The 27,329-nt window shown below is 38.8% G+C and overlaps 1 protein-coding gene across 5 annotated transcripts in view; it reads right to left on the bottom strand.

Moving 5' to 3' along the window:
* ptprt (protein tyrosine phosphatase receptor type T) overlaps window positions 1-27,329 on the bottom strand; it is a 331,722-nt gene that overhangs the window by 70,176 nt on the left and 234,217 nt on the right. For 3 of the 5 annotated variants that reach the window (XM_085407122.1, XM_085407119.1, XM_085407123.1), the window contains 3 exons: window positions 6,910-7,064; window positions 1,234-1,314; window positions 1,094-1,129 (listed from right to left, as the gene is read on the bottom strand). In XM_085407122.1, coding sequence (XP_085263248.1) covers window positions 1,094-1,129; window positions 1,234-1,314; window positions 6,910-7,064 — 272 coding nt within the window. Of the gene's footprint in view, window positions 1-1,093; window positions 1,130-1,233; window positions 1,315-6,909; window positions 7,065-23,607; window positions 23,638-27,329 lie in introns of all 5 variants that reach the window. The other 2 variants (XM_085407121.1, XM_085407120.1) reach the window with 2 other exon arrangements.

A 27,329-nucleotide genomic window follows, 5' to 3' on the forward strand; every position in this document is an offset into this window, starting at 1 on the left:
CTCATCAGAAATGGTCTCAATGGAATGGTGGGTGTCAATGGCAAATTACACAAAAACTGGGCTCAAAAGTGGCAAAAGGTTTTGGAGTGATAGAAAGGCATATAATGGAACAACATCAGTCATAGATTGGCTTCCCCAGAACCCAGACTTCACTAATATGGAAGAATTGTGGGACCATCTTGACATAGATTGGATCACAAGGCAGACAAAAAAACACAAAACAAAACAAAACCCTTCAAGAAGTCTACTCTTTAAGACTACTTTGCGAAATTAGAAGAAGGCTTGCCTTTGTGGTGGAATAAAGGTGCTTATGCCAAATACTGACTTTTAAGCGACTTCTTTATTAAAAATTGTACAGAATTGGTTTTGGCATGTATATGTTTATCTTCGGACATTTCAATAAATCACTGCACCCATTTGCAATCTACTGTACCTAGCAAACTATAAAGAAATGGGGGAGGCTTTTGGACAGCACTGTGAAAAATGAAAAATAGAAACAGTGAAAAAGAACGGAGAAACTCCACAATCAAAAGAAAGAGCGGAAAGTGGAAGCAGAACATTTGGAGAAAAACGCGAACACTGGCGAGAGGAGGTGTGGCAAGAAGAGGATGAGCTAGGAGCTGACTGATAACTATAATCACATAAAACAAACTTTCCTGTAAAATCCTTTGCATGTGCAGAATGTGTGAGACTGTGTGAAATAGTTCACTTATGCAAAGACAAGCTATACACAGACGTCACACTTTGGCAGTGGCTTGAGCCAACCTTCTTGGCAAAGAATGTGTCAATCTGGCCAACAGAAGGGAAGAGAGGGAGGAAATGAAGAGAAAAAAACAGAAAGAAGGTACAGGAAAATGGTTTTGCAATTTCATTCTGTCCTTGTGTAAATGATGTGATTGTGTGTGGACACATTTCTCCTAGCGTGTGAGTACGAGGGGACTCAAGTTCATTTCAAGATCAAGCACAAAAAATAAGACATGCATTTTTTCTGCTTCATGTATCAGTGCAATTAGCAATAAATTGTGTATTGCAAACATTAGTACATCAGATTTATGCCTTGAGAAAGGAAACTCATAGAAATCCAAATTCTTACCTATAGAAGTTGTGGCTGGAACTGGCTCTTTGGACACTGCAAAGATATTCACAGTCATAAATGAAAAAAAAGTGTTCAGTTATGAAGAGGAATTCAATGTAAAATTAAAAGACAGATAGTGTGTGAGGATGTGTGTGTACCTGAGTAGTAGGAATTCAGCAGGGATTTGCTCTGCAGCATCTTGCTTCCTTGCACTGAGAAGGAGCAGGGAGAAGGAGAAGCTGGGAAGGAGACAGAAAGGTGAAAAGAAGGTGAAAAAAAGGATTCAAAACAATAAAAACGGAGGAAGGTGAAAAAGGAGGATGCGAGAGAGAAAGAAGGAGGTTAGGGTGGACAAGGAGAAGTAAATGTAGACAGGAAAGAGAAAAAATATATATAAAATGAAAAGTTGTACAGTGAAAGTTTTAAATGAAACAAGCATAAGAGTAAGAAAGTGAAACATGCAACATGAGAAAGAGAAGAGGTACAGGAATCAGGAGGTTGAAAAATAAGAGGGTCAGGTTTGATAAGAAAAGAAAAGGAAAAACAAAATATCATAGGACATGAAATCTAAAAAAAACACCTACATAAAGACAGATCAGTATGCTATATTCAGCAGTTCAGGGGGCAACTCAATAAAACTAATGGCACCATTATATTGAATTTTGAGGATAACAGGGCTTATATTCCAACAATTGTGCACTAAAATCTGGTGTAAAAACGAAACCGAAAAAGACCAATGGATAGGAAGATCACAATTTGTTTTAGAAAACACAATATAAGCATTCTGTAGGATTTATAATACCATACCAATGATATGTCAGTTTTGATTAAAACAACATTTTTAAAGAGGTCATTGATGAGAAGTCAGGCAAATTGTAAACACAGTACTTGCATGTGCTAATTTGACCCTTCCTGCCTTAGGTGCCACCCTTTTTGTAGAGCTGACTCTAATCAGCAATTAAGAGAGTACTTAAGGTGAGAGATAACGGTAAGGTCTAGAGCAGGGGTGGGAAGCTCCAGGCCTCAAGGGCCAGTGTCCTGCAGATTTTAGATATCAACCTGGTCAACACACCTGAATCAACCAATTAGTTCATTACCAGGTCTCTGAAGAACTTCAACAGATGCTGAGGACATCATTTAGCCATATAAATCAGCTGTGTTGGATCAAGGACACATCTAAAACCTGCGGGACACCGGCCCTTGAGGCCTCGAGTTTCCCCACCCCTGGTCTAGATCCTTGTTGGTTTTACAGATTGTGAGCTGTATCTGCGGTGGCTGTGTATTCCTGCTTTGTTGAAAGCAGTGTGTTTTGGTCATTTAGCTTTTGGCTTTTCTTTTCAGTTTAGTGAACAACTCCTGGGGGTTTTTTTCTTCTTTTTTTTTTAAAGGTGACAGCCACTTCTCTGTCTCTTTTAGTTTAATTAGTAATAGAAATTAATAAAAGCCTTTAATTTAACAATTTTGCCTCCCTGTCTCATTTTTTTTTCAACCTGGACACGTTTTGTTACTTTCACACATCCCTTGGAAAGTAACAATATTATTCATGTAATTTGTCACTTATTAGTTGACAATTACATATGTCTCCTAGAAATACACAGAAATATGAACGGTGAGCTCTGGACACACAGTTTAACTCCAAATGAGAGTGACAGATCTGTCTCAGTATACCCTTAAATCCAGTGCATAACAGCCCAGTGCCAAACATTTTATGCCTTTATGTGAGATGCCAGCAGCACTGACAAAACTTCAGTATTTAATGCCCTTGAAATGATAAATTAGCTGAAAGTAGGACTCCAGAACAAAACAACAACCATGAGCATTTGTTGAAGTGACTTAAGCTTGCATCTATCGTCACTTTTATGGTTATCGGAGATACAGATGGAACAAAAGCATTACAGTGTACTTTTTTAGTTTACTGAGTTTTAGTTTACTGAAGTTCTGTAACATTCTGTCTCATCAAGGTGGTTAGTCTAAATTGCTATTGCCAGTTCAAACTGGCCACCATGGCAATAAGGTCAATGTACCAAAGCTGAAAGTAATTTAGGAGATATGTCATTGGTAATAAATGTGACTGACGGACTTGGTTTATTAAACAGTGACTAAAAGCTATAAGTCCTTGCACATACACTTTACCTCTCACATATACACATAGCTCTAGGGGTCTATAAATAAATGATATCTGGGATACAGAAGCCCACATATAAACAAATACAATAAGACAAAACCTAAGGGGAGTGCTGGGAAACTGAGTTTCATATTATATGCTACCTAGCCTGTTCAATAATCCACATTATATGACAGAGCTAACCTACACATATTTATCTCTTAAGACCTGTATGCATATGGATGCACATGTTTACGCCCACTTGAAGGTAACTGTTCTTGGCTCATTTACATGTTTACATGTTAGCATAGAAATCACTTATGTGTTTGTTTTTTACTATCTGTGAATTTTGATGGTCTAAAGTGAAAAGGTTCCTTTTATGTTCACTGAGCAGATCATAAGATAATGTGCATTTGTTTTCCATCTTTTCCTCTCTCATGCCTTTTTTTTTTTTTTTAAATCTCTACTTTGTTGCAGTTTCTCTGATTTTGATTTGGTTTTCCACATACATTCCATTTGTATTGTTTACTTAAGCATATAGTAGTTATATATTATATTTGTAATTAGTGCTAGTGTCAGATTCCATCCATCTTCCAGAGGGCCGGAGTGAGTAGAGCGAGAGGCAGGGTCTGGGCTCACACAAAGAGACAGACAAACATTCACACTCACATACACACCTAGAGGATATTTAGAATCACCTGAGCCCACTAATGGCATGTCTTTGGACTATGGAAGAAACCTGGGATAGCAAACCTACAGAGACACAAGAAGAACTCCACAAAGTTTTTTTTTAAACACAACAACAACAACAACAACAAAAACCTCTGCTGTCATTTTGCGGTTTCAAATGGGTAAGGTGGTTTCAGGAATCGTCTCTTACTTTAGGAATATTGCTGATAACCAGATTACTATGTAATAATGAAAGTCCTTGTGAAACACCAAGAACAGATTCTATAACCAATGTATGATATTCTCTCTTCCCAAATAAAAAGGAATACACACACACACACACCCACCAAACATCCATTCACCCGTCCCGCCTAATTGTTATTCAAACTATGATACTCTGTTTGTGTAACGTTTTCTGATACAATGGCCCAATTTCTCTACTGCTGATTATTTAATTTTCGTCTTCTCTCTCCATTGTCCTCTTTCCTCTGCCTATTCCCTAGTCTCTTCCCTCTGCTCTCCTCTCCTAATACCCCCACACAACATATTTTCTCCTCTTCTATGATAAAATCCCTCACGTCTCATGTGTACCGGCACTGTATGCTAATGTGCCGGAGAAAGAAGCTCAACTTTAATACAGTGAGGAGTGTACCTGCATACAAAAAGAAATCTGCTTTGGCAGCAATGTCCTGTGAAGTAAGCTGGTGACTGGGTGAAAACACAATAACACAAAAAGGTTATTTGCCCTGTGAGGGTCCATTTCCGCAAATATTATTGGGTCCCCTATCTTGTGTCAGCATTTTTCTCTGTCTCATTAAGACTGAGCTTGAATTGGTGACTATGGTGTGTGTGTGTGGGTGTGTGTGTGTGTGTGTGTGTGTGTGTTTCCAATTTCTTTATTTCTTTTTCAAATATTCACAAGACACTGTAAGCACACAACAAAAAAGAGAATGAGTCATATTTTTATACGTGTAACCTTGACAAAGTTTTGTACCATTTTTCCAAAGCTCACAATGGGCAAAGTCAAGTCTCTTTTACATATCCAAATCTTCATTTCACATTTACTGAAAAATTGCATAAAGAAATTCAGTTTCAATGCTGAACGTTTGTTTGGCTACAGGGAAGGTCTAGTAAGTTCTCAAGAAGCACAGGATGTCAAGCGTCTGTCTTATACATTCAAAAAACATAAACATATTTATAGACCTGGGGTAGTTGTTTCTAATTGAAGAAAGGGAATTACAGTTTGGTCCATAAGTTTTTGTTTAATAACAAATTTCTTTGTATTTATTGACTCTGTGCAATGACTGCCAGATAGACATTACCAAATGCTATTTCTGCCTTTGAGATTCTCCGATTGGTCTTTAGTGCATCCACCATCAGATGCTGCTTTTTTATGGGTCTTTTTTGCCTTCAGTTTCCAGGCCACTCAGTATCCCATTTCTCTTCCTTGAGAAAATCTTTGGTTGTATTTGCATTATGGTTTAGGTCATTATCTGTTTACACTGAGGTGCTCTCCGATCGCTTTTTCAGCATTTGGCTGAATCTGAGCAGAGTATAGCCATGTACGTAGACTTTAGAATTCATCGTGCTACTTTCATCACCAGTTAGATTATCAATGAATACTAATAACACGGTTCCAGTGACACCCATACATACCACAGCATGCCTCCACCCACCAGATATTGTGCTATGCATTGGGTTGGTATGATTCTACTCTGTTATTGGGTTTTTCACTCTAATGATGGGCTTCTTCATTTGCATCAACATCTCTTTGGACATTATACTGAAACAGCTACTAAATGCAAGTTAAAAAGTTGGAATCAACTGTAAAAGTTTTTTTTTAATATATTTTTCTCTTTCTCTTATATATTATATATCTTAACTTGTTATAAAGTAATCAGGGAACAAGCCTCACCTGGCCATAAAAACATTTAAGTCAATTGTCAAATTACTTTTGAGACTTTGAAAAAGTGAGACTGTGTACGAATGGCTGCAATTCTTAAACAATTAATCCAAGGCATGTGTTTAATCCCTTGAATTAAAGCTGCCCTTCAATGACATCTGATGAATTGTTTTAAGGTGTCAGTGAACTGGCAAAATTACAAAAAAAAAAATCATTGTCATTGTCCAAAGACTTGTGGACTTATGGCTGATAAAACATTAAATGTCAAGTTGAAGGTTAGCTCCTTTTTCTATATGTTGCAAATGCAAAAACTAATTGCAACTAATTGCTAATTTTACAGTATATATAGGTCCTACGCTCCAGATAAAAGTGGTCTGCTTTAAGTATTTTCAGTACAAAAACATTATTTTACGTCAAAACTGCAGCACGGACAGTTAGAAAAAGAGTGCAGGCAATTACGTCCAGCATTAGCTTGGTACTTAGTCCCTCTTCACCATCCCTGGCTTTCAGTGGTCAAGCACTCCCAAAAGGCCAGCATGACATTTTCAAGTGAAAATGCCCTCCTGAGAGGTCTTGTCTAATTACATCAGAATCACACACAGTTTTACAAAAAGCTGGGACTACTCCCCAACAAATCAAGGCCTAGTTGAAATGTGTGGAATATGCTGTGAAAGAGGATATGCACACTTATATTGTACTTGTATAAAGCACCACATAAAGGGAAAAAATAGAGAGCTCAGCTGAAAATTGTTAAAACAGCACTAAGTACGATGGAGGCTAGTGAAGCAGCACAACACACTATGGGTGAAAGACGGCCATATGGAGAGTTTTATTATAAAAATGAAATGTCCACTATTTGAATAAATGAATGTGACAAAATGATTAATGGTACAGAGTCCTAGCATATGCATATTTTAGGGAGTGACAAGGGGAAAAGAAACTTGAAAGTTAACTTTCAGAGAAACAGCAAATTAATTAAATCTGTGGGGTTTTTGTTATTTTTTCTTAACACTTTCCAGAAAGAATACAATGTGGAAAGGACAATGTAGTATTATATTTTCTTGTAAAAAAAACAAAACAAAAACATTATGGTGCCATTTACAGCTGATATCTTCTGGATGCACCTTAGGGCTAGAACTGCAGAGCATTTTGACTTACTGAACCCATTGAGGTCCTGGTTGGAGGTGGAAAAGGGGTCATCTTTGTGTAAGGTGCTGACTTTAGTGGTGCTCTTATCAGCTGTGGTGACTGGACCCATCTCCCTCTGCTGAGTGGAGCTGCTAGCAGTTTCCTTCTGCTTTTTTGCCAACTTTCTATAGAGGTTCAAAAACATAAAAACAAGGATACACAAAGATGAATTATTCACATACAGAAATGCATGCAATTCCTTACATCCACATGCAGCGCGTAAACACAAAGGCACATATACAAAGAAATATTCTTTACGGAACAACAATACTCTTTGGAAGATGAGTTATGGTGAGAACACTAAGAAAAGAGAACATTTTCTTTATTATATGCAGTGACTTGAAACAAAAGAGAATAAATGGCAATATAAGAATGAACAGTGAGTTCTGTGCGCAATAGTGTAGGCAGAGACACATTTCACAGCAAATATTATATGAAACATATATTTTACTTTTTACTTTATGTCAAAATGACAAGGAATATGATTTTGATGATGTATAATGAGTAGTTAAACCCAATCAGGAAGTAAACATGTGCATTTGCATCATCTTTTTAAAAGGTGTGTTTTACCAACAATAAAAAAAAGTTTCTCCATATCATCATTCTAAGGGGCTGTTTCCTGTTGAAAAATGAGCAAACTGCATAAAAAAGTATTTTTTAAAAATGGCCTATGTATGTATAGAAAAGCCTTAGAAATTACAGGGTAAGCTGTTATTTTGTCCCCTCTTATATTACTACAGCAAGGGGGAAAATACAGGTGATATGATTCAATATGGAGAGGCTGACATTCAGTACTTCCAGAACATGTGGGGCTTCTAAACTGACTATATATAATGGTAAGGGTAGTTATGCAGTGACTGCTGATGAGATGCCCCTTGAGTGTGAATGTATCCTTTGATATTTTTTCCACTTATCTGCCACAACGCCCATCTGTTGGCCATTTTGCATAGACTATTTTGAGTTTTGCCTGAACCTTCAGCTGAGAGACCAGATGGTAGAAGAGACAGAAAACCATTACAATCTGACATTGTCCAATAGATTCACCAGAACTAACGGAAATATCAAGACAAAGCATATTTTTACTATCATATTCTATACAAGGAGGAGGGCGCGATAATATAGTGGTTAGTACTGTAACCTCAAAGCAAGAAGGTTTCTGGTTTGAACCCAAGCTTGGACCTTGTTGTGTGGAGTTTGTTGTGTGAGTTTCCTCCTGTTATGCCGGCTTACTGCCACAGTCCAAAAACTGCTTAAATTCACAGAATAAAGCACTATATAAAATTTAATACAAAATTAAATACAGAATTAAATACAAAATTTTCTTGATGACTTATAAATCGCAGAACGGTCAGGCTCCAGAATATCTGTCTGACTTACTGCAGTCTTATATGCACCCTAGAACTCTAAGATCAAGTGACCTCTTGCTCTTGGCCACTTCTAAGTCGAGGCTGGTTCACAGAGGTGACCGGGCATTTGTGGTTGTGGCACTGAAAATGTGGAATTATTTACCTCTCCAGATTAGCAAGGCCCCAACTGTCAGTCTTTTCAAATCCCATTTTAAAACACATTTTCACTCATTAGCTTTCAACATCGCATGAGAGTTACCTATCTATCTACTTGGTCACCTGTTACCAGATATTTGTTATTGATGTTATTTGTTACTGTGTAATTGTTTTTATCATCTTTTTACAGTACTTTGGCCAACATTTTGTTGTTATTAAATTTGCTATATAAATAAAGTAAAAGTAAAGTATATAACTGTACGGTTAAATGCGGCTTATTGCCTAAATGTTTTGACTAGTCAGTAAGACAAGAAAAGTGATATGAATGCCAGTCCATTACGTTTATCTTCTAAACCTGTTTTCAAAAAATGACCGACAAACACAGAAGTGATAATTAACGTGCTACTTTTAAATATCAATGTGACATATTGTCCTCTAGATACAGAACAATTCGACAGTGTGACTTAAATAAGCTTTGCAGTTTGACTCATCTCGATATGAGGAAACTCTGGGCTTGGACATCACCTTGACTAGACAGATGTGTCCAAATCCTGACCACTCGCCAGACTTTGTGTGTCATTAGGGGCCCACAAGGCTTGTCAAATTTTAAAGCGTGAAAAAGGCTAAAAACATGTAGTCTCATTTTGCCTGGATTTAAAAGACAAGAGCTTTACTATCGGAATAATTGGATACCAAAAGCTACAGAACATTAAATTATAAAATCAGAAAATATGTATTTCGCAGTATATGTTACATTTTGCAAGCATTTGCCTTTAAATGCCCATGAACAATCGGTTCACATGAAGTAAAACAATAATACCGTTTTTTAAAACAAAAAACAAACAAGTGCATTTTGTTGATGTTAAATGCTCATTGTGCATTTCAATTAATGCACTGTATATTACTGGAAGTACTTATAATTAAATTGAATAACTAAATGGTACATGGGTCAATCTGTATAAACTGAGAACAGTCTATTCATGGGAGAGTAGCCAGGTCTTTATTACCTGCTTGATTTGGATGATAATAGAACTTGGATGCCAATAGGCTCAGCAGAATAGCAGCCCTTTAATGTAGAAGTATACCTTTTTATATTCTTTTGATATAAAAAATAACCTTGTGGATGCGCTTTAAACCACCATTTAATGGAATTTACTTTGAAATCATAGGCCCAAGTGATCTACTAAGGGAAACCTGTAAATTGTCTACACTCGTAAAAGAACCATTTAATCTTGCAAAAACACTTACAGAGTGTGATATTTATTAAACTACTCACGTCAAATACTTACTGAAGAAGCTGCTACATGAGGTGTTCACCTGCAGTCAGGAGTCATATCCAAGGACACTTTGCCATGAAGAGGGACCAGGGATCATACACCCCACCCTGTAATTACTGGACGACCAAGTCTACCACCTGAACCACAGACTTACCACACTGTTTGATTTTAGATCCTAAAAAGGATACTTTTTTTTTTAGCATATTCTTTTTTCCAATAGTGTCTTAAAAAGACAGCAGAAATGACTCCATGCCATGTCATTGCTTCCAGCATGGCTGTCAGATGATATTGTATGCTTCAGATCATGAGCCATTACTTTCCCTCTTCATACATTTCCCCTCATATATTTCCTCAGTGTTTTCTAATTGGCACCTTAGTTTGCAAATGATCAACAAACCCTATCATTAATATGTATTTCAAAATAGAGTAAATATAAATACATTTTGCAGATTTGTCCTATAAAATTCGTCATACTTCTTTCTCTGAGTTTTTGAGGAGAAAAGCCTCCTCCAGAATCCACCAACACAACTTTCTGCTTACTTTAAGTATCTGACATCTAGTCACGAATGGTATACAGTGGGCTGTGTACAAGAAATGGTTATAATAGTTCGATGTGTATGTGTGTTGTTGTTTCTATGAGTAAACACTTGATCTCCTTGATATCTGTGTATGCACTGCAGGTGCTGGACATTCAGTGTTTTTGGCTGTGTCTAAGTGTTACATGTGTCTGTTGTATTGGACTGTTGGTGTACACTGGGCAGTGAGTGGGTGTGTTCCTAAGTGACTTATCACGAATCCGCCTAATACGCCTGCTTACACGTGTCTCTGGAAAACCTGCAGTGTCTTGCACAGTCACTCTAAAAGGCAAATAGAGAAAACACAATGTCACTCATACCTATATTGAATAATCGTGAGTCTCTTAACACTTACTTGCTACAGGATTGTTTCACTACTATATGTTGTTAGTGAGACATGAAATTAAAACTATGTACTCCACAAAAAAGTCAATAAACATCCAAAGGACACACTGAATCTGTTTCTTGGCTAAACAGCATCTAGAAAACATGAATTTAAAAAGAAAATGTTGTGTGTGTGTGTTGCACTTGTTAAGCCCACTAAGGGTCAGGAAGCAATAAGTGTGAGGTCAAAAGCGAAAGCAAGATCCCTTTTGATCCCCATGATTCCATTGGCTGACAGAATAATACTAACAATAATGTTTGTTTGTGACTGAGAGAGATATGTAGAGATATGAAATTAAAGCAGTAAACCCATTATAGTGTGTGTGTGTGTGTGTGTGTGTGTGTGTGTGTGTGTGTGTGTGTGTGTGTGTGTGTGTGTGTGTGTGTGTCCACATAGCAGGCAGGTCTGGCCCGGATCTGGTATCAAGCCAGTACTGCTGGCTGACTTCTGGCATGATAAGACGTATGTCATCCAGATATGGGCCAGGCCTGGCATAGATGACACTGTTTATGCGATGGCATGCCATATCTGGCTCGATTGTGGTTTGGTTCATGTGGCCCAGGCCCATAGATAACAGGTCTGGCCCGGATCTGGCATCAAGCTGGCACTTCTGACTGACTGGTGTCATGGCAGAGTGTATGTCAGCCAGATGTGGGCCAGGTCTGGCAATGATGGCACTATTTATGTTCCTATTTTCCTATTTTAGTTAGAAGACCCAAATGCCATGTTTCAATACTATACTGCTATGGTAGCCAATGTTTCAAATGCAGGTTTGACAGGTTTGTGAATGTACACTTTATCCAAAACCTAGTGACGGTTTACTCATCTTTGCCAGTGGGTGGCTGTAGCTCAGGAGACAGAGCAGGTCAACTACTGATCAGAAGGCTAGTAGTTTGATCCCTGGCTCCTCCAGTCTGCATGTCAAGAGTGTGAATGTGTATGAATGTAGTTAGGAAGCACTCAATTTAGAGAAAGTGTGTGAATGTGGCATATTGTATAGAGCACTTTAACCCTCCTGCCTTCTTGGGACCTTTTTGTGCCACTGCTATGTGTTAAATGGCTGCCATTTCCACTGTGTTCAGTGGAATATAACCAAACTTGCCACAGGATAGTTTTTACCTGTCAATGTTAATATTCCAGTGTGAATTCCTTAAATCAGCCTAAAATGGCTGAGCAGCAGAAATCCCCACACCCATCACCCTGGGGACCATTTTCTGCCCATTGACTTCCATTATAAACGCTATTTTTCAACCCCAAATTATCATCATATGATTTTATTTTTTCTTCTTTTCTTGGATGTCAATGAAGACTCAGGGCCTTGAAGTTTTAATTTTTAAATTGCAAAAAAAATGCAAAAAAAATAATGGCAGGTCAAAATGTATGTTGGTGCCAATCTTTGGTCCATCTAAAGGCCTACTTATAATGACAATCACATATTACTTCAACTGGTTTTTTGTGGAAATATTTAGTTTCGTTTTTTGGTTTTTGGGGCTTATAACACAGGGCGCTCATGTAATAACACTGGGATTTGAAGGGTTAAAACAACGAAAATATAATTAAAACTTTACATGAATATTTCAGGGAGAAGTAGTTTTACAAGGTTGGCTAATTTAAAGTGGAATAAAATATGGATATATGGTCTTTTTATGGCGTGGCTGAGAATGGTCCCTAGGGTGATGGGTGTGAGTTTTTTAAAGGATGGCAGGAGGGTTAAGTAATCTGGGAGACTAGAAATCGCTATAAAAGAGTCAGTCCATTCACTGAGTTTCGTCATGTTACTTTTGCATGTTCTGGCACATGTTGTTATTACATGGCTTGATTAAGGTACACATTAGGCTGACATCTGGGGCCAGAGTTGAAACTGTTCTGGCTCAGCACAGGGCCAGCAGTGTGTCTACAACTGGCCCGTGGCTGCACCCAACTTACACATGGCCCACATACCGCAAAGAATGACGGTCCACACATGGGCCAGCACAGGACCACCAGTGTGTCTGCAACTGGCCTTGTGCTGGCCTATGTATGGGCCACATCTGGCAAACCAGATCTGGGCCACCAAAGGGCCATTCTTTGCAGTATGTGGGCCATGTGTAAGCACATTGTGTGGGAAAGATCCAGGCCACACCAATTTTGCTGTGTGTGTGTGTGTGTGTGTGTGTGTGTGTGTGTGTGTGTGTGTGTGTGTGTGTGTGTGTGTGTGTGTGTTTAAAAGCCTGGGATCAGATGATGAGCTGTAGTTGCCCTTAAGCACTTAAGCCAGGGCGAGAAAAGACATAAGTAAAAATCAAAGACAGATGATAAGACAGAGACAGAGCAGATGTGAAAAGTGAACATGAGAAAGGAGGAAGACAAATGAAACAGCTCATCAATAAAGAGGCAATAAATAAAAAACAACAACATAAAAACAAAGAAAGAGTGAGATGAACGATGTTAGAAAGAACATTTTCAGGAAAACTACAAGAGACAAGAAGGAATGACCTTACAAAGTTTCTCCCATAATATAATCATTTCCTTCCATCAACCCCAGGTTCTGTCGCCAATTTATAGGCGACAGAACCTCAAAACCTCCTGTGTGATTGGAGCTTAGAGTGGCCTATTCCTGACTATCTGACTGCACTTTGACAGAAAAGTGGGCAGAGATGAAGAGGAAGAGGAAGAGGAGAGCAAAGAAAGGAAAGTCAAATAAAAAAAACTGAAAAGAAGGAGAAAAAAAATAAAAAACGGGAAGTTGAGGAGAAAAATGAAAGGAAAATAATTTTTCCTTTCATTAGGAAATAGAGGTGGCAGATGAAGAAAGTGACAGAAGTAGAAACAATGCAGCAAAAGCAGGCATAGAGTGGAAGAAGTAAAAGCAAAGGACAAAAACCTGCAACTTGTAGTGTGTGAAAGGCTTCCCCACTCTCCTCCCCGCTCTTTCACCAAACCTCGACCTAGCACACATTCATACCAATAATGGACTCATTTAAATGACAAATTCCTTGCATATTCTAAGTGGCACTGAGCACGACTTAATCCTTCTTTAATGAATGTCACGGCGGCAGTTCATTAAGTACTAAGGTTACCCTGCCGGGTGCAACCACGGCAAAAATCATGGACTTCTTTGTGGCCAGAGCGACATTAATTGTAGGCTGTTTGGTAGGTTGATAATGAGAGATTTTTGGCAGAAATGTCTTTTTTTGTGTATGAGTGTGAGAAAAGATACATTATAATAGAGAGACATGAGATGAGATGAAATGAGGTGAATCAATGCATCAGTAGATATGGTCAGGAAAAAATTTAATTCTTTCTTATTTGATGTATTAACCTGAGCACTTGATGGGTCCATTTCCAAAATGCTGTATATGTAAAATTCATTACCAAATAATATAATAAAATACAAAAGTTGCTATCCAGGGAGTTAAAGTTTATCTGAAGCTCAGGAGGTAGAGCAGGTCATGTACTGATAGGAAGGTGTGTGGTTTGATCCCTGGCTCCCCCACTGTGCATGCCAAATATCCTTGGGCAAGATACTAGCCCCAAGTTGCTCTTCGATGCATCCATCGGAGTATGAATGCGTGTAAAATGCTTGTGTAAATGGGTGAATGTGGCAATTTGTATAAAGCACTCTAAGTGCTCCAGGACAGTAGTAATGCTCTAAGATCTAAGAATCAGTCCATTTACCAGTATATTGTTTTCAAGATAAGTAGGATCATTAATTTGACATCAAAATGGTAATGCAGTACAGCTGTTTCCTTCCTTCCTTCACCTTCTAGACATCCATGTCTATATTTCAGTAGCAGAGTTACTGTTTTGACTCCATGGAGGAGATTGCTGACATATAGAAAGATAATGGCCAAAAAATTTTAAAATCACCTTGTCCATTCTTATTCAAGTTTTTGTGGAAATGATTGATTCTTCAATTTTCAGAAAGCAAACTCTGAACTGAATTTATTTCATGGCAGCAAGTATGGCTTGTTGATACAAACTCATGCCAAGAGAATTGCATTCATTTTAGTTGAAGCTTGGCAAGTGATCACGGCAACCTCAAGGCGTCCAGTCATGGGAGAGGCCATTTGTTTCTTTTGTTGAGTGAGAACTTCTGTATTATGGCTAGAATGGCGTCAGCCATTTGGTTGGCAACTAGATAGCTCAAATATCCTCGAGCCATCCCCAGCCAGTGCTGAAGTCAGACAGGCAGTCAGTCACTTCAGGATGACAGCAGTAGCTCCAGAGGAGGCTGCAGGCGAAGCCCAAACAAACTTTCATCTGCGTATCACAGGATTTAGAGACAGACCCAACAAGGGAGGGAGAGATTGAGGGATATAAAGAGAGGTGAAGAGAGAGATAGAGGTTGAAAAGACAGAGTGAACCAAAACACACAAACACACACTACAGGATTGCAGGAGTCTTGTGCAAATTTAAATCCCCTTCTCATCTAACAGTAAACCTCCTTGGGCTATAACTGTGCATCTATGTATATATGGGTGAGACTGGCTGTGCATTACAACCAATTTTTAAAAGTGGGAAAAATGTATGTGTATTTTCAGCTTCTTAATTATTAATTTCACATTTTCTACATATTTAGTTGTCATGTTATGTTTATTTGTATGTTTCCATTAGGGCTGGGGTATATGGCCTCGAATCCATATCGTGGTATAATTTGAAGCATGTGTCGTAACGATATATATCACGTTATATTCTTTTCTTCTGTATACCGTATTTTACACACTATAAGGCCTTTAATTTTCTCAAAAATCGACAGTGCACCTTATAATCCGGTGCGCCTTATGTATGAATTCTGGTTGTTCTTACTGACCTGACCCTGACTACATGGGGCTCAAAATCTGTCAAAAAATGGTTTAGTACAACTTTGGTAAGGTACGAAGCTGCACCACTTGATGGCTTGTCGGAGCATTACGGCTATCGTAGTCAGGAGCCTCGTGAAGTAATCTAGGTCCAAAACTCTGTCTGCTTCAGGTCCCAAAGTCAAACAAACACTGCAGCATCACTGAGAGTTAAAAACTGTCTAAATTCTTTCATCTTTAATAAATTCATCAGCGTTGCTACTAGGGATGCACCGATACCGATACCGGTATCGGGTATCGGCCTCGATACCACATTTTCTAAAGTACTCGTACTCGTTAAAAGTCCCCCGATACCAAGGACCGATACCACGGTCTGAGACCTGTCTATGTTTGAGCGGCATGTAAGGGGTTAATCACAGGCGCCGAGTGCCCGCCCCCAGGCCCCGGCTGCAGCTCAGAGCGGGGAGAAAGCGAAGCGAGACATATCAGCTGTGTGGAACTATTTTAAAGTGAACGATTACGCGAAAACAAAGGCGGACTGCAAATTGTCCTCAGCGAAATTGTCCAGAGGAGGCTCTAAAGGTAGCGCATTTAACACAAGCAATTTAATCAAGCACCTAAAATCCCAACACAACAACAAATACAAAGAGTTTACCCACGCTTATTAGCACAGAGGAGCATAGCTGATGCTATAGCAGTGGGACGGAAAATAGTTGGGCATTTTAAACATTCCGCCTTAGCCTACTCCCGCCTCGAGGACATTCAGGGACAGCTCAACCAGCCAATAAAGCAGGGGTCACCAACACGGTGCCCGCGGGCACCAGGTCGCCCGCAAGGACCACATGAGTCGCCCGCGGGCCTGTTCTAAAAATAGCTCACCATAACAACTTACCAGTAAGCTGCATCTATTTTTATTTTTTCTTGCTATTTTTTTAATCACAATTGCATTGGCGTTAATTTGTTAGAGATAATATATAAAAAAAAATGTTTATTATTAAATATTAGATCATGATCTAATATTTAGTGCTAGCTGGTCTCCACGGAAACAGTTGCCGTGAAGACCAGCAAAGGCAAAGGTGAGGAGATGAGGAAAACATGGCGGAAAAAAGGAAGAAAACATATAATTTTCACAGTGAATGGGAGGAAGAGTTCTTTTTTACCACTGTGAAAGATTCATGCGTGTGTCTCATTTGCGGGGCAACTGTGGCAACGGCAAAGCGGCACAACGTGGAGAGACATTTCCGAACGTGTCACACAAGCTACCATGCTAACTACCCAAAGGGCAGAACACTGCGAGCGGAAAAGGCCCGCGAATTAAAGGCAGGTTTGAGCAAACAGCAGTCTTTTTTCACGAGACCGGTGAAAAACTCTCAAAAAGCAACCGAAGCCTCATTTAGAGCTACACATTTCATGATTAAGAAAAAGAAGGCATTTTTAGACGGGGAGTATTTCAAAGAAGCAATGATGATAATTGCAAAAACTGTGCTTAAAGACGAGAAATATGGAAACGATGTAATCTCCACTCTCTCTGATGTCCAGCTGGGGGCAACTACAATTGTTAGAAGAGTGTCGGCTATGTCCGGGAACTTGGCCGATCAGTTGGATCAGGATCTGGCAAAGTGCAGTTGGTTTAGCATCCAGTGTGACGAGTCCGTCGACAGCAGCAGTACAGCACAGCTGATGGTCTTTATCCGGATGGTATTTGATGGTTTCTCCACAAAAGAAGAACTTCTGACACTACTGCCGCTAAAGACAACAACGAAGGGAGTTGACATCTATAACGCGGTGAAGGAGTTTTTCGCGAAGAAAAAGGTACCGTTGGAAAAGCTGGTATCAGTGACTACCGACGGGGCTCCTGCTATGATCGGCCGACATACGGGATTCATCGCTCACTGTAAAGGTGACACAGAGTTCCCAAACTTCATGCATTACCACTGCATCATTCACCAGCAGGCGTTATGCCCAAACGTGATCGGCTTCGAGCACGTCATGACTCCCGTCGTGAAGATCATAAACAGCATCCGCTCCAGAGCTAAACAGCACAGAACATTCAAGGTGCTATTGGAGGAGCTGTCAGCTGAATATGGTGACCTGCTACTACATACGGAAATCCGATGGCTCAGCAGGGGACGGATTTTGCTTCGTTTTTTGTCACTTTTGGGTGAAATCAAGGAGTTCATGCAATCCAAAGGGGAAGACACATCTCTGCTGGAGGACACTGAGTGGACACTTGACCTTGCGTTTTTAACAGACATTACTGGGAAACTGAACTATTTGAACTGTGAGCTGCAAGGCAAAGGTAAGACTGTTGCTGACATGATAAGTGCTTTAAATGGATTTAAAGCCCAGATGAACATTTTCTCTGTGCATTTACAGAGAAAAAAGGTGCTGCACTTTCCCTCTGTGCAGATGGTGCTGAAAGACAATGCTTCTGCATCTGAGACTTTTGACAAAGTTGCAGAAAAGTACACTCAAGTCATAAACCGACTTGGTCAAGAGTTTGAGAACAGGTTTTGTGACCTTGATCAGCTTGAGCCATGTGTCTCATTTGTTTCCAATCCTTTCATGAATGTGGACACAACATGCATTGCTGAGCAACTAAGTTCAATGTTCAGCTTGGATGCTGGACAGGTGGAAATCGAAATTGTAACATTGCAAAATGACGTCCACCTCAAAGCCTATCTGGGTGCACCAAACTTTTGGTGCCTTGTTGACACAGAAAAGTACAGTGGTGTGTGCACAGCAGCTATGAAGGTTGCCAGCCTGTTTGGTTCAACCTATCTTTGTGAATCAGCCTTTTCTGACATGAACTTCATCAAGAACAAACACAGAACACGCCTCTCCGATGCACATCTGCAAGACTCACTCAGAGTTGCAGTGTCAAGTTATACCCCAGATTACAACACACTGGTGAACAGCATGCAATGCCAGGTTTCCCACTAACAGACAAAGAAAGCCATATTAGATGTTCTCAGTGGCAACATTACAGTGTCATGTCAAAGTTGAATTTAATTATTGAAAAACAAATGTGTTTGTTAAGTGTAACATGTGACAATTTGCTTTAAAATGCTGCCAATTTGGTGAAAAGTTCTGTAAAATTTGAAAGTTGATTTTTTGTATGTTACATACATACAAAAATAATGTATGTAACAGTGCATGATTTGTTAAAATTTGTTAGTGGTAAGTGAAAATGTTGTAGAAGTGATCACTTCAAAATGTAAATACTTGCAGAGATATATAGAAATAAAGCGTTGCATATTGATATTTATGTTTCCTACCTTGTTTCCTAATTGCATTCTTTATAATTATGGTGAAAAATAATTAACATAATTAGTGTCCGTACATAGATGAATATCATTAATTATTAATGATAACACATAATTAAGTTAAACTGAGGAAATTTGTTATTTGAGAAGTGTGTGTCAAACTGGTAGCCCTTCACATTAATCGGTACCCAAGAAGTAGCTCTCACTTTCAAAAAGGTTGGTGACCCCTGCAATAAAGAGACTGCAGCAGGATGTACAGACGCGCTGGAACAGCACGTATTACATGCTCCAGTCCCTCATTGAGCAAAAGCGAGTGCACGAACTCACTGACTATCTCACCGCTCACCAATGGGCTCTTATGGAGACGACTGTTGCCATCCTCACCCCCTTTGAGGAACTAACTAAAAAAAGTGAGCAGCTACAACGCACTAGCCTCTAATGTCATCCCAGCTGTGACTGTGCTAGTGAGACTTCTAAACAGAGAAACAGACGAACAAATTTAAAATTAAATTTTGTTTTTTTATAATTATTTATTCTGTAATGTGTTGCATACAACATGCTTTTCATTTTAAATAAATGTTCTTAATTCCAAACTAGTCCCTTGTTTGTTTGTTTTTTGTTAAATTATAGGACTAAAGCTGTTACCTGCAAATTTAAATCATCTTTTTATTAAGTACTCGGTATCGGTATCGGCGAGTACTGAAATGCAAGTACTCGTACTCGTACTCGTTTCCAAAAAAGTGGTATCGGTGCATCCCTAGTTGCTACTTTACCAGTTAAGTTTAACACCCAGGCATCCATGAAAACAGAATTTATTGAATCTAATGGAGTTGGAAGTTAGCAGGAAGTTAGCTCGCTAGTTTCCACCTGAACATGAGAGAGATTTCTGAAAAAATTTAAACATACAGCTCTGCTGTCACTTCCAACATAAAGGAAGACAGAAAACTAAACAGCAGTGACTTTTTTAGGGTTACTGAAGTTGGGCTAGTTGATATATAATGATGTGCTACGTGATGTTAGCATAACATAAACAGTGAAGCTGGAGGATGAACGCTAACTTTTTTCCACTCGATCAAACTCTACGGGAGGGTTCCTGATGGTTAGGGACAAATGCAACCGCATGGCAGGATGCTGTGAAAGGACCAAACTTCAGTCAGGAGAACAACTGAGATAATCCATCCACAATACGAGGTTAGTCATTAATATACTGCAACAACATGGGAACAGAGCAGCTGCGACAGAATTCAACATTAACGAATCAATGTTACGGAAGTGGATGAAGCACAGTTTCTGGCTTTCCTCATATTCCAAAACATGCTTTGTCTCTTTGCTATTACTGTCGTCTGGCATAATTTGCAGATGATATTGCTTGCAGCTGCTGCGATGCTTTTGACCAAAACAGGCGCAGCTTGATGACACCATCAACACGAGCTATCGCAGTAGAGCGGTATAGTCAAAATGTCTACCGTTGGCCAAATTCATATCGTTTCTACCATATACCGTTTATACCGCCCACCCCTAGTTTCCATCATATCTTTTCTGCTTATAATTGTATTTCAATTATGGAGTTTTGGTCTTTAGAGATACTGATAGTTATAGTCATAATAAAAATGACAAGAACTATATTAGGTTGGTTTGAGAGAGACTTTTATCAAATTCAAATATTTCATATAAATCAAGATCTTCATGCATTTGTGTCTATGTGTAATAATCCAAACTGTCATCTAAGGACATTCCTTGAGTTCAAGCTTACTCTGTCAGTCTGTGTGTGAGCTGTACATTTGTCCAAGGCTGTTATTGTGGTGTGTTGGTGTATGATTTTGACTATTGTTACAAGGATTATTCTTAAGATGTCTGCTTGTGTCTCCACTGACATATTTATATGAGATTCAGCATGGCAGGTCATGCTCATTTTTTCTATGCCGAGACAAATTAAACACTGTCACGAGTGTGCAAAAGCAGGAAAACCACAGTGATGGCTGCTGTCTTTCTAATTGTGCCAGTTTCATATTATAAAAAAGCAATTTCCAGTGGGTCAACAAGCCTCAGGGGGGCTGTTTTAAAAAGAAGTGTTGGTATATGATGACTATTCTACTCAGTAAGGAGCCTGCTGGAGATCTGGAGGAAATTTTCAAATGCTTTGAAGACAGCTGCAGAAGTGAAGAGTTTTAAAAATTCTCAGCAAGGATTTGTGCAGGAGCTCGGGGCAACACCGTGCATGTGACTGTGCAGGTATACTGGTGTGTGTGTGTGTGCACGCCTGTACGTGTTTCTGCGTGTATGAACAGACAGCTATAATAGTGCCTCATTAGAACTAGTTAATAAGGAAATAGCCACTTGGTAGAGAAGATAATAGTGAATTACATTGACCTTTTAGGATGAAAACACTTTAAGAGACGGACCGTGAAAACAATGCAGATGAAGTTTGGCTGAAATTTACCCTCACTGCCAAACTCACGCTCTAGTTAGTTCAGCCACCCAAAAATATCAAAATATCTCATTGTTGATTATACAGGGGAGTGCAGAATTATTAGGCAAGTTGTATTTCTGAGGAATAATGTTATTATTGAACAACAACCATGTTCTCAATGAACCCAAAAAACTCATTAATATCAAAGCTGAATGTTTTTGGAAGTAGTTTTTAGTTTGTTTTTAGTTTTAGCTATTTTAGGGGGATATCTGTGTGTGCAGGTGACTATTACTGTGCATAATTATTAGGCAACTTAACAAAAAACAAATATATACCCATTTCAATTTTTTTTTTTTACCAGTGAAACCAATATAACATCTCCACATTCACAAATATACATTTCTGACATTCAAAAACAAAACAAAAACAAATCAGCGACCAATATAGCCACCTTTCTTTGCAAGGACACTCAAAAGCCTGCCATCCATGGATTCTGTCAGTGTTTTGATCTGTTCACCATCAACATTGCGTGCAGCAGCAACCACAGCCTCCCAGACACTGTTCAGAGAGGTGTACTGTTTTCCCTCCTTGTAAATCTCACATTTGATGATGGATCACAGGTTCTCAAGGGGGTTCAAATCAGGTGAACAAGGAGGCCATGTCATTAGTTTTTCTTCTTTTATACCCTTTCTTGCCAGCCACGCTGTGGAGTACTTGGACGCGTGTGATGGAGCATTGTCCTGCATGAAAATCATGTTTTTCTTGAAGGATGCGGACTTCTTCCTGTACCACTGCTTGAAGAAGGTGTCTTCCAGAAACTGGCAGTAGGACTGGGAGTTGAGCTTGACTCCATCCTCAACCCGAAAAGGCCCCACAAGCTCATCTTTGATGATACCAGTCCAAACCAGTACTCCACCTTGCTGGCGTCTGAGTCGGACTGGAGCTCTCTGCCCTTTACCAATCCAGCCACGGGCCCATCCATCTGGCCCATCAAGACTCACTCTCATTTCATCAGTCCATAAAACCTTAGAAAAACCAGTCTTGAGATATTTCTTGGCCCGGTCTTGACGTTTCAGCTTGTGTGTCTTGTTCAGTGGTGGTCGTCTTTCAGCCTTTCTTACCTTGGCCATGTCTCTGAGTATTGCACACCTTGTGCTTTTGGGCACTCCAGTGATGTTGCAGCTCTGAAATATGGCCAAACTGGTGGCAAGTGGCATCTTGGCAGCTGCACGCTTGACTTTTCTCAGTTCATGGGCAGTTATTTTGCGCCTTGGTTTTTCCACACGCTTCTTGCGACCCTGTTGACTATTTTGAATGAAACGCTTGATTGTTCGATGATCACGCTTCAGAAGCTTTGCAATTTTGAGACTGCTGCATCCCTCTGCATGATATCTCATTATTTTTTACTTTTCTGAGCCTGTCAAGTCCTTCTTTTGACCCATTTTGCCAAAGGAAAGGAAGTTGCCTAATAATTATGCACACTTGATATAGGGTGTTGATGTCATTAGACCACACCCCTTCTCATTACAGAGATGCACATCACCTAATATGCTTAATTGGTAGTAGGCTTTCGAGCCTATAAAGCTTGGGGTAAGACAACATGCATGAAGAGGATGATGTGGACAAAATACTCATTTGCCTAATAATTCTGCACTCCCTGTATAAGGAGTACATATTTTGTATAGTGTTACTATTACATTAATTACACTATTACATTTGGTTAGTCAGTATAGCAGGTGAATATAACTTGTGAATGTAAAGCAGAATGGTCAGAAGTATTAGACTTAAGACTAATATTTAATAGCAAAGCTATTTGAGGGCAGTTACTATGCAAAATGTACATACGCAGTAAATTGAGGTTAATATGTATATATCTCCTTTAAGTGAACTTAATATTGATATTACACACTTTCCCCAATTCTTTTCTAATATGTCACATGCAGTTTATGTCACATGTAGTAAAGATTAAATGAATGAATACATTTTACCAAACATTTGTTTTTCCTAGCAGCTAAAGAGGGTCAGTATTTCTAATATGGCAGCATAACACTGCAAACAATGTTGTATCTCTCCTGTGTTGAGCAATTTTATTGGCAAGATACCAAGTGCCTGCTTTTATCTTGCTCTAGACTTATGTTCAAGCCAAATAACATTATTGTGACTGCACGCTGCAGTGTTTGTGTACCAACCATCAAATAAGAATTTGTCTTTGGCAGGTAATAAAGTAGACATTTTATCATGCAGTGCAAATGACAAGCTGGCTCTTAAAAATAAATAAATAAGAAAGATTGATTCTACTATAACCATTTTTCTGAAAGCTGTGATGGCATAGAGGATTTAATTGTTTTGATAATTAAATACTTTAACAGTATACATGAAAAAGGACAAAAATGTAACAACTCAAAAGGTAGCGATAAAAAAAAGAGTATTGGACTGAGAAAGGAATTTTTCTGATGTGAAATCTCTACTTACAGGTAATAAGAGTAGGAATAAGCATGTCTTCTGAAGCATGGTGAGGTGAGGCCGATGATGACAACAGAGCAAAACCCAGAAGAAGGACAAACACATTGGATTAGTTCATGAGTTAAATGAAAATGTAATTCTGACTGTATTTATTTTAAATTGATAAACTACCTGTTTTTCTTTCAACTGTTTTCCCCAACCTACCTGTACAACCTGCCTGTCTGAATCCTAAATTTGCTTTTCTATGTGTCCTCATCTGAAAACATTTGTTGTCATTTAACTTTGTTTTTACAGATGCTGAATGGGTTATTTTTTGTAGGGGTGCAACGATACACAAAATTCACAGTTCGGTTCGATACTTTGGTGTCACGGTTCGATATTTTTTCGATACAAAAAAATGTTCATGCATTTTTAATTTGTCATTTATTAAAATTATAAATATATATTTTAACTCAAAAGTACAGTTTTTAAATTTAACCCTAACCCTTGTGCGTGTTTTTTATTTTGACAGCGAATGCGCACCTGCGGACCACTTATGTGCAGCCCTGGTTATTTAGCTCATCATATCGCAGCCACAGAAATTCTTTTGTCCATGAAACCATAAAGCTGCACTTTCTTTTTGCCTTATAGTCTGATTTGTCATAACTTCTCCGTTTTGTGGTAAGCTTTTCTTTGGCTGTCACTTCTTCACCCTGACCTGTCTTATTTGGCTCAGCAGAACTGAAATGCTTTTACACGCTCACTCACATAAGCTCAGCGATTCTCTGCGCGATCAACCTCTCACATGTGTAAGCTGCGGGAGATTTCACTTGTCATGTTTGCATAGTAAGCTAACGATTAATAAGACGATGTCAGAGGAATTGGTGCACAAATTATCATCACTCACAGATCAGTGCTGTCGCTCTCTATACACAGTTCGCACGATTGCAAAGTGAAAGCAAAAAAACAAGCGCAAATTCAAACGCGACTTCAATATGTCACATATTGACAGTGGCTCACCGATGCCAATGACATAATTACCCAGCTACATTTCTGAAAGAATGCAAAAGCATTGACATATATTTTTCCTACAATAGCCCGACGGGCAGGGAAGAGAAAGATTTTGGTAGCCTGACTGAAAAAAATCGCTAGCTCCGGGACGTCGGGCTAGCGATATTGCAAGCCCTGTATCTGATTGAGGAATCACTCATCTTTGGAAAAGAGAGTTTATTACAGAGAAATGGCTCTTTCCAAAATAAAAGCTATACTATCCGCTTCTTCTGGGCTATATTCTCAGCAGCATAAGGAGAATCATGTGCTAACAGCTGTCTAAATGACTCGGCTAAAGTTAGTAGCATGCTTGCTTTTTTTTGCCTGCTTCCACTTGTCTTTGCACTAGGATGATGTCGGCGTAAATGTGCAGTCATATTCGTTGTGTTCCCACTAGTGCTTTCAGGTTAATCTCGTTGAAATGACCTTAACGCCACAACACGGCAAATCTCCGTTAACGAGCTACCGCCGATCGCTCCGTGCATGGGGCTAGACGGCCAACACGTTAACGAGCTAACTGCGCTAACACACTAGTTCACACCAATGTAATTGAGCATTGCATGGCACATCCAACATACTGTTTTACTTTAGTCCATGACTCGCTTACCTTCAGGGTCATACGTCACATGAAAACCAAAATAATTCCAAACGCCAGATCTGAATGAGGTTCAATTTGCCTGTTGCAAGTAGAGCTTAACTTCTGTCTCGCTAGCTTGCCCTGCGCTCTTCCTTCTGACTATGCTGTCTGTGTTGAGCGCTCAGTGGATCTGCGCTCGACAGTGCAGCCTAGGCGGAGTAGTCGAACACAGATTCACTGAGCGCTCAACACAGACAGCATCGTCAGAAGGAAAATTGATAAAATAAATTACAAATGTTGTATTGTTCGATACATATGCGTACCGAACCGAAAGCACTGTATCGAACGGTTCAATATCGATACGAATATCGTTGCACCCCTAATTTTTTGCTATGAAGTATATATTAGTACATCTAGTTGCTGATGAATTTAATTAATTTTTCTCTACTGCATGTTGGATTAATATATTTTGCCTTCGCAAAATCTCAAGAAAAAGTTCATGCTGAGGCATAACAGAACATCCAAGGAATATTCTAGAGTGATGTCCAAAGATATATTTGGTTAAAAAAAAGCTTCATTGTAAGTCAGCTGTGAACCGGCCAGCAGTCAATCAAATAAATTGGATAAGAAGATCTATGACTTGTGAAATGATTACTTCACTCACCCAAAAAATTATACTTTTTTCATAAGAGCTTTACCAGGTCATTAACTTTAGAAGATAAAAACACATTTATTAATCCATCATTCAGTCTTGTACCCTGATGTTAAAACTTTAACTTTCACCCACACTATCAAATTATTAACTGAATGACTTTTTCTTCATAAAATTTGAAAATTAGATGAAAGAAATAAAACAAAACAGTTTCAATATACAAATCATTCTATTAATAGGATTTGAAATAGTCGCATTGGACTTTCGACAACTCCAGTTAAGGAACTACTGAGCAATATTAGAATCTGACCAAGGTGTATGATTTGTGGGTAGTTGAAAGAAGAAGCATGGTACTTCAGAAAGAAGTACATTCATTTTGTGTTGTAGTACACATTCTACAGTAAACAAAAACAGATGCATGTCCAGTACTTAATTAGATGTATTTTTAAATGTTAAAGCATTAATGACCTACAACTTTTATTCAATGTAGCATATGCTAATGTGCTAGCAATGGGCTCTGGTCTCCATTAATTTAACAGGGACTCAGGGGTATTTCATGGTCTATGCTGTCATTATGTTATATATAACTGAATGGCTTGCCCTGAAATATATTTTTTAACCTGTAGGTTTTTCAATACGGCATGAATACTTAATTTTGGTTTACAGGTGAAGAGAAAAGTAAATATAAATACACCACTGATGCCTCCATCACCATTTGGCAGGTAAGTAAATGAGATAGATCGAATGAGAAGTGACAAAACAAACCCAAAGGGAGAGGATGGAAGCTGGAAGAGTAACACACAGAAGCAAGGAGGTAAAGGTTGAATGAGTGTGGTTTGTAGCAATAATATCTGTACAAGGCCATAATTTTACTCTGGATTGTGTTTAAAATCGTTAATCACAGAAAACGTACTAATTATGTCTGAAATTTAATGAATTGCAAGACTAGTGAAAGTAATAATAAAAATCAAATTAATATTATAAGGACCAACATGTTAAAGCTAAGCCAAGAAAATCTTTAACCTTTTACATTTTTCCTTCTCCTTTATCCTGTTTTTGATAATAAAGCCACAGGTTTATTCCACTGCACTGTACTTGACTAATATGACATGTGTATCAGTGTGTGTGTGTGCGTGTGTGTGTACGTGTGTGTGCTTGTTCTGCTACTTCCTCAATGGTTTGTTGGTAACTTTGCCCCCCAGCATACATCCTTCATCTATGAGTGGCCAGAGATTGGGATTTCATAATATGTCTGGACACACAACACACACAAACATACACACTCATACTTCATCAGACTGAGTTGTTATAGCACGGGAAAGTCAAGCACAGTTCAGAAGGATCAATACTTCCATTCCACTTCACAGAGGAGCACACCTTACACAACTACTGCAGACTGCTTCAATCAGTCAATCTATCTGATATGCCATCTTAATTACTTACATAATATGAATTTTGTAAATGCTGACAAAA

This window comes from Rhamphochromis longiceps, linkage group LG5 (assembly GCF_057381845.1).
Source record: "Rhamphochromis longiceps isolate RC_006_pf linkage group LG5, R_longiceps_female_GT1.1, whole genome shotgun sequence".
Taxonomy (NCBI): domain Eukaryota; kingdom Metazoa; phylum Chordata; class Actinopteri; order Cichliformes; family Cichlidae; genus Rhamphochromis; species Rhamphochromis longiceps.